Here is a 12,114-nt window from a genome sequence, read left to right on the forward strand (position 1 = left end):
TATTACCTTCAAATGAAACTTAAGTACAATGGTGTAAAGAGAAATGGTTTATTCTCTGTAAAATTAGACTTGCTGTTGTTGCTGTGAATAAAATTATCGATGCTGAAATTAAAGAGGATTCTGTATCACGATGCATGTATACAAGGCTACAGTAAACTGTTGCACAAAAAATGGGTTTACAACATTTTTTTTCATATCACAACTGATATTCAGGTAATGAATAAAATATATTTTAAGGTTAAAAAAAAAAAAGACTGAATGCATGAACACTTAAATCCACTTTGGTTTAAATATAGCCAAAATTAGCTGCGTCAAAAAACATACATGAATAGCTGCAAATGTAATGGGTTAAACTACATATAACAAAATGCACTATGCAGCATATAAAAACAGAAACGTGACTAACGGGCCTCTTTGTCTATCAAACAACATGCTGAAAGAGTCAGGACTATTGAACATGGTTTGGCGTCTGTACATGAAAACTATTAACAGTCTTTTGGTTACTTGAGACTCCATTTCCATTTTTGTCCTGTGCTGCTTCAAGGTGAGAGATACAGAACGGCAACAACCGAGTTTTATATGAAGGAATTAACAGTCAAGTAGTTGCTCCCCACAGCTAGAGGATAAGGTCCTCTTGTTCTCAGCTGCAAACACTGTAAGTATCAGACGTATCGCCTGCACCAGCGGGGGTTAAAAGATGTTGCCAGAACCAGCATGAACTGATTGCTGCTCAGCTTGTAGGTCGGCATGAGAATGTTTTGGGTTGTACTACGACGTGTCTTTTCTCTTCTTTTCTTTTCAGTCCTGGGAGTGTCAAGAGCCCGGCTCAGACCCGGAGGATTTCCAGGCAGTTGTTGTAGCAGATAGCGATCCAGTCAGGCTGGGTGGAGGCCCACTGCACATTATTGATCTCTCCCTCGGCTGTGTAGGCCAGAATAGGGTCCTCGATGGCCCGCGGCATCTGCTGGATGTCCCATATCAGAGCCTGGTGGTCGTCCGCTGTATGGAAAGGAAAAGATGAGGTTAGTGTCCGGTGCTCTGGGAAAAGAGCTGAAGAAATCAATTCCTACACTGCATACAGTGGAATAGAGCATATTGAAAAAATGAGTGGCAGTGTATGTTCACAGCAATAGTGTATAGGAATAGAAAATTGATTTGACTGATTTGAAATCAGTAGTACAGTATTGCTGTATTTATTGTATAACTATTATGAAAGTGGCAAATTGGCAATGCCTCTCTATTTCATATTCCTCAATAAAATGATTCTAAAAAATAACAAAATAAAACACAAGTGCAGGACATCCACATGGTGCCTCAACCTCCACTCGCCACAGCAGAGCTGCTTAGAGGCCGACACAGCGAGACTGAATATGGACGACTCCCAGGACTCTATGTGCACGCTCAGCAAAGCACAAGTGCATACCTGCTGTGCAGATGTGACAGGAGGAATGGGGCGCCCAGGCGATGCCGTTGACACAGGCCCTGTGGTTGTTGAGTCTGGCCACCGGGGTGCAGGGCACACGCACATCCAGTATCACCACCTGACAGAGCAACAAAACAGGACAGGATGAAGACGATGACGACGTCTACTGAGAGCAGCAAACAGTGTGACACAGGTTAATGCCTCTGTGTTAACAAACAAGTGAATAAAAAAAATTAAACATGATATGGGACACATTTTTCATCATCCTAAACTGAAAATAGTTCCCAATCTGTATAGTGACAATTAAATGTAAGTTTTAATATATTCTCAATTTGGGTTTTAAAGTGACAGCTCCAACATAGAGATTTAATTATAGCTGAGCAAAACACTGATATTACAGATAACATGATATGAAACTAAATATTATCTGGGATTGTGGACATGATAATATTATGATACGGCATAGCTGCTGTCTTTTCCTGGTTTTAAAGGCTGCATTACAGTGAATGGATTCATTTTCTGAACTTACTAGACTGTTCTAGCTGTTATGCTGTTTGCCTCCACCTGCTCATATCCACCACTGTTCATCCAAAATCTCACATGTAAATATTTTATAAAAGCACCAACAGTCATGTCTACAATATTGTCACAATATCAGTAGTAAGTTATTTACTCAAAGATACTGTGATATTTCATTTTGTTCATATTCCCGAGCTCTAGACACCACACAGCTTTAAAAACATAAAATGTGTGGTATGTAAAAGAAAAGAAAAATGGAAGTAGTTAAAAAAAAGCATGCATTTATAATTCATGTGACATGAATCATCTTGCGTTTTCAACTTTGAATGTACACAAATAAAAAAATGCATCAAATGGAAGGTGGCCTCTGAGTGTGAATCCCCACACAGGGAAGTGCTTGTTACTTCCTCTTGTGATACATTATTGATACACTTGCTCAATATCACATATGTACAGATGCACATTTGAGCTCATAAGACGTATTTGTTCCCTGCCTTTAGGTATTTGAACTGGAACTGTACTGTCTTGTTCATGTTGTCGCTGTGCAAATTAAAACACCGATTCCAGCTTACTGGAATATGATTTGGCCTTTTTCAGGGTATTTTTTCCTCTTGATTTACAGATATTGTGATGGATCATAGCTGATTATCTTACAATATACTATATATCACAAAATCGCCTGTATCGTGACACTACTGTTATCATGGGTAAAATATTGTGATAGTATGGTGTTGCCAGTTACCTTGTGATTCCCACCGCCACTCACCTCCATGCCGTCCATCGCCATGGTGGCCAGGTAGTTGGGGTCCTGCTTGTTCCAGCAGAGCCGGAGCAGCGGGTGGTGCTGGGGGTCCTCATAAATGATGGTGCTGTGTTCGAGATGGCGGAGGTCGAACATGCGCACGGAGCCGTCGGCCCCCACCGAGGCAAACATGTCCCTGCCCCCGCCCGCCCGGCTGAACGCAATGTCATACACCTGCAACAGATAGCTTCCAGTCACCTACCATTACAGATCAATGACGGGCATTTTACTAAATGAGGACATTTCACTACGTAATTGCCTTTCAGATGTTTCTATTATATAAACTTCTGTTACATGAAGGTTTAAAGTGTGGTTACTTTTTAACATTTTTTTTTTTTTTTTGCTGATCATTTCACAGCCTTTACCTCTTTGTCATGGGCAATGAGTTGAGTCTTGACGTGACCGGACACCAGGTTGACCCTGCCCAGCACCTGTCCCGTCTCCAACCCCCAGATAGTACAGGTGGTGTCGATGCTGGAGGTGCCTGCACATGGGATAAAACACATGAGGCAATTCATATTGAATTTTGTTTTTATTGCAATTTTAACTCAGGAAAATTTTGTGGTGTAAGATGTAAAGTTCAAGTTCAAGTTTATTTAGAGCCCCATATCACTGTTAACAGTCTCAAAGGGGTTTACATGCCCTAAAGTTTACAGTAAAGAGGATGACATCCCCTGACTTAATCCTAAAGTTAACCTGGCATCTCAAGATATGTGTGTGTGGTATTCTCACCGAGCAGGTTAGGATCCACCTCGTTCCAGTCGAAAGATGTGAGTGGTGCGCAGAAGTCAGAGTTCTTGTTGTTGTTGAGGAGGCACTCCAGACGGGTCTCTGAATCACTCACCTTTAGGTAAAAAGAGACGACTTCTGTTATTAGCCTGAAATCTGCATGTGAACTCTACGTGTCTGCAACAAACACAGTATTACATAGACATACCATCATCATGGCTGTTATCTTTTCAAACACTCACAAATTTTCAAAACGGAAAATTAAACTCAACTTATATTCCAAGCCTTAAGGAAGCTTTCATCCAAGTAGCACCAACTGTTAAACCTTCGACTAAAGGTCATTTTTAATAAACTACATTTAAATGTGCAAAAACATTTCAAATTCATCATGATTTTGGGCTATGATCCAAAGAAATGAGCACGAATGAAGAGCTTAATAAACTCCGAGACCCCCAATCAGATCTGTGTCACAAGCAAAACATCCCACAGCTGGATCTGTCACACCAAAGGAGCTTGGCACTGCTTATTTTTTTGCAGCAATACCACAAAACCTATACAGTGATATATGCATGTGTTCTGTGTTTCTGTGCCTGTTTCCTCAGGTGCTGAACTGCTAGAGGAAGCCATGATTTCAGGTTCCAGGCAGTGCTTGGTGCTTGGTGCTCTCACCCTCCAGATCCGCAGGTAGTCTCCACTGGTGGCCAGCAGGTCAGGATACACCCCCTTGGTGTCTGGGATCCACATGATCTTGGTGGTGGGGTAGGGATGGTCAAATGTGTTGCGGCAGATGAACTCGGAGCTCTCCTCCTCCAGCCCAACTATCTGGACCTGGGCAAAGTTTGTATGGGAGTTAATGGGAAGCACTGGGACGACCATGGATGTACACACAGTCTCATCATATTTGGGATGGCGCGTTAATTATAGGTGCAGGTAGGCCTACTTAACAACACTATGATACAGACATTATTCCAGGCACTAATCAGTGACTGGGTGCTCTATTTCCACATGCAGTTAGCCTTATGCACATTACCTTGTTGTTGTATTCCTCCACGAAGCTGCCAAGCGCAAGACGGAAGCGCTTGTCCGGCCGCACACTCCAATTCATTGCATAAACTGTCCATGGCGCTTCGTATTTGTAAATTTCTTTGCGTTTACCATGCAGTGACATCTTCAAGCTCGTCTAAATACGCCTCTCTGGACAAAAAAAAGTACAGCATGCGAGTACAGCCGGGGGAAGGGTCCCTGCAATAGCCTACTTCCACGAACGCAACCAATTATCTCTGCTGCTTCGTATCATTTGTCCTGAAGTGGGCAAATTGTTGAATCCACGGGGTTACGACGGCGACATTACACGTTAATGTTTCAGTCCAGTGTGTCTATCTTACATATGAGCGCTGCGGACAGCTGGGGAAATGTTCATATGGCAGCAATGGCGGCGACAGAAGGACAAAAATAGACGGATAAGCGTCAGCGAGCTGGCGCTGCCTTCAGGTGCTCGGTGGAAATGTCGGAATTATGGACCATGGCGCACAGGAACAATCAACTACCCGGGGAAAACCACAGAAAACACAAGTGCACAACCCTTCCAAGGGCAAAATTAAATTTTTGTGGTGTTTAGTAGTATATTTACCTGGATGTTATATGGGTCCACATGGTGGCGAACTATCCTCATTATTAAAATGCTGTATTTCTAGATCTCTTCACTTACACAGAAATTATGCCCAAAATAACATTTTTAGCTCAGAAATAAATGTGTACACAGAGGATGATGCCAAAAAACAAACAAACAAACAAACAAACAAACAAACAAACAGAAAGACTCAGTGCCAATTTATAGGCACAAGGCAACAATGCAGAAATTTCATGTAGATCCTACCAGATCTGCTTTCACTTTAAACAGAAACGGAAAATACCTGGCAAAGAGACATTTAATTTCCTCAGATAATCAGTTTCAGGGTATTGTTTTTCTGATATTTGAATAATCTGTGTTGTTTCCATTTGCTTAGGTGCTGAAAGTGTTATTTTGGGACCAGTTTTGCTGTGCTGGAAGTGAATGGAGTGAGATGAATTACCAGTCCAGAGGAACATGGAGCAGCTAAAGAGGGTATATTGCCACCATGTGGACTCATATCACACCTTAATTATACAACCCAACACTTAAGTTCAGTTTTGGTTTAATTTGTTTATTAAGATGTTATATATATATATATATATATATATATATATATATATATATATATATATATATATATATATATATATATATTTTTTTTTTTTTTTTTTTTTTTTTTTTTTAAGTCTTAGCTATAGGTTTTGCATTGGAATCTAAAATGCCTAGTGTGTTATGTAGCCCTGATACTGTCTGGATTGGAGGAGAGGAACTATTTCACCTGTCAAGCTTGTTGATGTCACTGTGTTATGACCATTCCTGCCTCTGGATTCAGCAGATTTACCACACTACTCCCAAGAAGAAGAATGATCTTAAATCATCATAAACAGCCTGCTAATGACAGTTATTCATTTCTATAGGTGCAATGTGTTTGCCTTGCAATTGTATCAAAATTGGGAAAAAAAAAAAAAAAAAAAAAAAATCAGACACTAGAGAATAGCTCCTCCATTTAGCTCCGCTATCCTCAAACTGTGGAAAATATCACTTGTCAAAGGGAATTTGTTAGTCCAATGATGGACTATGTAGCTCTCTCCAGCGAATCTGCATTCCATGCCCGTGTGGCTTGCAAAGTCATTCTTTGTTGACAGGCAGTAAAACCTGATGATGTGATGATTATTATGTGGTGACACCTGAAAATTCAAATAAGTTTGTACCCAAGGAAAAAGATTGTTTTATAACAAGCTTTAGCCCTATATTTGATACAGTACACAGTGAATGACAATAGGTAGATCTTTAGAATATGATGCTGATGCTGATGTGCTTTAAATGACAGGTTATAAGAAATATAATCTGGAAGCGCAGTACATTGCAGACACACTAATTTTGTAGGTATTTATCATATTTATTTTTGCTGTGGGTATTTGTTTGTGGGTCTACTTTGCTGTGTGGTTTTGCATGGTTGGTTTTCCATGTCTAACATTTGCAAACTGTCACTCACAGCATGTCATGAGTTTGATTAATGTTGCACAAATGCATACGTAAGTCTGAATGCTTCGACAGATGGTTGACACTTTAATCGGAGATAGATAGAAGATTGCCTCTCAGTAGAAGTTTCACCAAGGAAGCTCATAAAGGTAGGGTATGTGCCTATATTTTTTTTATTACCTTGAGTTGCACATTCGGAATATGTAAGAAGAAAAGAAGTCATACACTAGACAAGAAAGTGAGTATTGAAGCAATAACTGCACTTTTTCCCACAGCACTGCAACTCATTTGTTTTGAAGAACAAGCTGTTTATTTGTTCATCATTTGTATGTTTTTAATTTATGTTTGTGAATGCATTTTTTTTTCTGATGTGGTACATCTCGGTTTCTCAGGTCTGTCAACATCAACTCTCTGCTCAAAGATGATGCTTGAGATGCATCCCTGGCACAAAAGTGTATCTCATGTCAACGACTCTACCTTGGAACAATTGTATTTTAACCTGTGCAATGACAACCTGGAGTTGATGTATGGCTCTACTGTTCTGTTTTGGCTTTGCTTTGCCGTCGGCGTTCCTGCATGTGCTGCTGTCTTGTGGAATTTGTTTCAGACACACAGGAGAGGAACCCCATTCACTCCAAATGACGTCTTCATGCTTAATCTCTCAATCATGGACATAGTCTCCTTGGCTTATATCCCGCCTGCTTTGCTTAATAGTTTAATCTGGCACCAAGACGTAATTGAAGAAATATGGGCTTTTATTTTAGCGTTCAATATATGTGGTAGACCCCTCCTGATGGCCTGTAGCTGTCTGGACTGTTACGTGGCTGTCATTCATCCCATCACCTACCGGGAAAGGAAAAGCCTGACTCCCAGGGTTCTCATGGTTGCTGTTGTTTGGCTTGCCACAGTTGCCTCTGGGATTGCATATTCTCTCATTCCTGATTTATACATAAGCCCTTTTCCTGCTGTGATATTCATAATATCTATTGTGGTTATTGGGATCTGTGATTTCTTCATCGTGCAAACCCTGAGAGGATCCGACCCTGGAAGAGAAAGCATCCATCCCCAGAAGCAGAAAGCGATTCATATTGTTATCAACAGCCTGGTCATGGCCATCATTTCCCTTCTACCTCCAGGATTGCTGATTGTGATCGGCGAACTACTGAACATTGAAAATGCAGCTTACAGATGCACCATTGATGCTCTTGTTTATATCAGTTGCACTGCAGGCTCTGTACTTATGCCACTTCTCTACCTAAATAATCTTGGGAAATTGGATTGTTGCAGATCTGGATTCCTCAAGAATTCTTAATTCATGGCTCTTTTACTCATTTCTGGTACTCACTAGTTCCTACTAAATTATTTACCGCAGATCGGTGGTTTTTAAAGTAGGGCCAGGCACCTTCGGGGGTCTTGAGTGGTTTCCAGGGGTCGCTTGGCAAAATTAATAACATTTAATCATTTCATTTGTAAGTTAATTCAGTAGTATTTGCTATGATATAAATAAGAATGAGTGATTATTTTAACATCATTACTTATTTTTCAAGAGCTTTGTTTGCCAATCATCTTAGACATGTTGGGAATGTATCACTGTACTAACCAAAAAATAGCCTTGTAATTTACTGTTTAGTGATTATTGATCTACATTAAAATGAAAATAAGTATGCTTGATTGAATATTGATGTTGTAATTCGGAGTGAATAGTGTCATGCCTTGAAGAATAAAGTTTACAATAAAAAATCTGTTTGTCATTGGTCACTGGTGATGCATATTCACTCTTTCAGTTGCAGATGCCACATGACACTGCTACTGAAAACATAACTATGTCATCTGCTTTCTTACACTGGATAAAAGGTCTCCTGGATTGTGGGTGTCAGAACATTAAGATTGAGAATAATACTGAATAGTGCCTTTCATAACAATATTACAAAGAGTTTGACAAAACTAATATGAATGACTTATCTGTGTCTCGTAGAACCAGGAGGTAGCCTAAAAACTGCATTTTGAACCAAATGGGGCCAATTTAAAAATCCCTGACCGCTATTAGGGGGTGAAATTACATGCATCTCCAAATTCCTTGCAGAATAAGTTTTAAACTGCTGCTGATGTGTTGATGTGTTGTTATATGACAGGTTGTATGATATAAACTGCCAATGCAGGACAAAAAAAATGTTGTTTTAGGCATGTATATCATTTTTCATTGCTGTTGTAGCTTTGGCTAAGGATATTTGTTTGTGAATGGACTTTGCCATGTGGGTTTTGCTCTTTTCCATGTCAAACATTTGCAAACTGCCACTGACAGCACGTCATGAGTTTGATTAATGGTCATGCACCAATCAATCGTGATGCTCCAACAGATGTTAGACACTTCAGTCCAGGACTGACAGGAGATAGCATCTCAGTCGAGGTATCACTGAGGAACATCATAAGAGGTAGAGTATGTGCCTGTGTTTATTATTAATTTCAGATGCAAATAAATTAATTACGGATAAACTCGCAAGGAAAGTGAAATGAATTGTAAGACAAAATTTGCATATTTTTTTCTGCTGTGCTGTGTTTGTGTTACTTTGATGAAAAATATATTTTTTCATTATGGCATGATGTTGTCATGCTGTGACGTAATGTTGTTATTTGTATCTCTCTGAAATATATGTTTGTTTGTTTTCTGTTCTGATGTGGTACATCTTGGTTTCTCAGGTCTTTCAGCATCAACTCTCTGCTCAGAGCTGATGCATCCTTGGCACAAAAATGTATCCAACAACAGTGAATCTGAAAAATTTCCTTTTGAGTGGTGTCGTGACAAAATGGAAGGCCAGTATGTGACTGCTGCTGGCTGTTTTCTTTGCTTTGCCGTCGGCGTTCCTGCATGTGCTGCTGTCTTGTGGGATTTTTTTCAGACACACAGGAGAGGAACCCCATTCACTCCAAATGATGTCTTCATGCTTAACCTCTCAATCATGGACATGCTCTCTTTGGCTGGTATCCCACCTGGTGAGCTTAATTTTTTAATCTGGCACGACAAGATAATTGGAGCAATATGGGATTTTTGTTTTGCGTTCAGTGTATGTGGTAGACCCCTCCTGATGGCCTGTAGCTGTCTGGACTGTTATGTGGCTGTCGTTCATCCCATCACCTACCGGGAAAGGAAAAGTCTGACTCCAAGGGTTCTCATGGTTGCTGTTGTTTGGCTTGCCACAATTGCCTCTGGGATTGCATATTCTCTCATTCCTGATTTATTCATGAGCTCTTTTGCCGCTGTGATATTCATAATATCTATTGTGGTTATTGGGATCTGTGATTTCTTCATTGTGCAAACCCTGAAGAGATCCGACCCTGGAAGAGAAAGCATCCATCCCCAGAAGCAGAAAGCAATTCACATCGTTATCAACAGCCTGGTCATGGCTATCATTTTCTTTGTGCCACCATCATTGCTGATTATGATCGGGAAACCACTGATCACCGATGTTTCCATCTATGTATGCTACTGTATTCCCATTTATGTCAATTGCATTGCAGGGTCTGCATTTATGCCTGTTCTCTACCTAAATAATCTTGGGAAATTGGAGTGTTTCAGTTTTGGATTTTGCAAGAATTCTTAATACATGGCTGTTTAGCAAAATTAAAAGCCTACTTTATGTTCTTTGTTTTCCAGTCACCATCCTCAGACATGTTAGAACTTTATGACTGAGCTAAGAAATAATCTTCAAACTTCTGACTGAAACTCTAACTGAAAATTAATGATTGACCTGAGAATCAATGTGCTTGATTAAATGTCAATGATGTAATTGAAGTAAATAGTTGTATGCCTTTAGGAATAAAACTTGTAATAAAAAACTGAACTGCACATCCATTCTTTCGGAGGTAGAATTGCACATAAACTGATTCTAAAATCAGGATTACTCTTGACAGTGCATCATGTCAGCTTTCTTGCTGGGAAAAAGGCTGGCTGCTGTGTTGTTTGTGCTACAAACCTGACCTGACTAAGTGTCAGTATAATGGCTGAATGGCTGTATGGCAGGATGTTTTCATTTTACTGAACTTTTTAAATTAGCTTTATTGGAATACAGTAATGAAAATTTAATCTCTCAACCTTTTGTATGTAGCTTTGAAAGATGTTTCAAGATGTGTCTTGCTTTTTGATTGAACCAGTCAACTGATGCATAGACAGGACATGGAGTTTATTATCAGTCCAAAAGATTACACACTTAAACAAAATGCACTAAAAGCTCTGTGGCCTGCAATAAGTCTAAACTCGTTAAATTCAGCATATATACACACACACTCGCCTACTATTACATAGTTCTCATTTGTTTAAACTCAGTGGTTTTTTTTTTTTGTTGTTTTTTTTTTCATCACAGAGTCTTCATGCGGGGTCAGTAGTCATATGAGATAGCCTCATTACCAATGTAAATGACAAAGACAGGCAGATCATCTTACATGACAGATATCCTGATGCAGGTGTTTGAGTTTAGATTGACATCATTTACATAGCACAGTAGTGAGCTTTTTTTTCACAATGCGATACTGCACTTTCACATATAATTTGATTAGTAGTGATGTTTTCTTCTTTACATGTACATGTTATGCTATTACTGTGTGCTACTAATTACCATCTGTTTTATCATGCAACAAAAGTAAACCAAAATCAACTCCATTCCCTCTATAGCTACTTATACTTTTACAAGCTTTCCCTATATGATTCTATTGCCAATCTTCATCATTAATATGTACATTGCCATTTTGGCTCAAGATGGCCTATGTGGATGCGACATGTTTTGAGCCCTTCTTCACTCACATAAACCAAGACATGGTGATGCCAAGTGCCTCTTTCATCATGTTTCTTCTCACAATGTTTGGTCTTGGTTATGATATGAAACAATATGAAATGATGCTCTTTTTTGAGTCCATAAAGCCAGATATAAAGCCCTCTTGTTACTGATGTAGTTGTCCAGGATCATATAATAACTTGCTTGTTGCTTATCGGGTGAATGCAAGTAATGGATGAATAGAAGAAAGTAGTGGGAGAATAGGTTGTACATTTTGGCCTGAGGAGGGTGCTAAAATTTGATGTTGACAGTGTGCATTCTATGGGGAGCATGCACATGCTTTAATGGACATCTGCTGAATTGATTTTGACATATCAAATCTGACATTTAGGTCTCAGGGGTGGTATTAAAGGAGAGGTAATGGGCCCCTCAAAATCAAGAGGAATCTTATCAATGCACTCAACAAATGTAGCAATCTACTAATTAAATTTAACATCTTGTGCAAATTTGACATTGCAGTCTGTTGGTGGCCCTACAGAAAATCAACACTAAAATCAACAGGGTTCATCCTCCCGGGAGCATGACTGTGTTCACCAAATTTCATGGCAGTCTGCTCAACAGATTGTGAGATATGAAATATGACATTTTGGCTTAAAGGGTGGCACTACAGGAAAGGTGATATGACACCAAAATTGATTGGGTTCATTCCTTGGGAAACATGAGTAAGTTCAGATAATTATGTAGCGACGTTGTGTAAAAGTCAAACGTTTAGGAAAGGTCA

At 39.6% G+C, this 12,114-nt stretch overlaps 1 protein-coding gene across 2 annotated transcripts; it reads right to left on the reverse strand.

The window, feature by feature from the left end:
- Window positions 1–34: 34 nt before the first annotated feature.
- On the reverse strand, window positions 35–4,932 carry LOC115378010 (DDB1- and CUL4-associated factor 7-like). 2 transcript variants are annotated; one of them, XM_030078121.1, is made up of 7 exons: window positions 4,504–4,932; window positions 4,143–4,301; window positions 3,477–3,588; window positions 3,110–3,228; window positions 2,685–2,918; window positions 1,424–1,541; window positions 35–999 (listed from the first exon to the last, which is right to left on the reverse strand). In XM_030078121.1, the coding sequence occupies exons 1-7, from the start codon at window positions 4,639–4,641 to the stop codon at window positions 827–829; spliced, it is 1,053 nt and encodes a 350-aa protein (XP_029933981.1). In that variant the 5' UTR covers window positions 4,642–4,932; the 3' UTR covers window positions 35–826. The 2 variants fall into 2 exon arrangements, with proteins under 2 accessions (XP_029933981.1, XP_029933982.1); XM_030078122.1 differs by having other exon boundaries at window positions 2,709–2,918; window positions 4,504–4,931.
- Between the last annotated feature and the right edge of the window lie 7,182 nt (window positions 4,933–12,114).

This window comes from Myripristis murdjan, chromosome 19 (genome assembly GCF_902150065.1).
Source record: "Myripristis murdjan chromosome 19, fMyrMur1.1, whole genome shotgun sequence".
In the NCBI taxonomy this organism is placed as follows: Eukaryota; Metazoa; Chordata; class Actinopteri; order Holocentriformes; family Holocentridae; genus Myripristis; species Myripristis murdjan.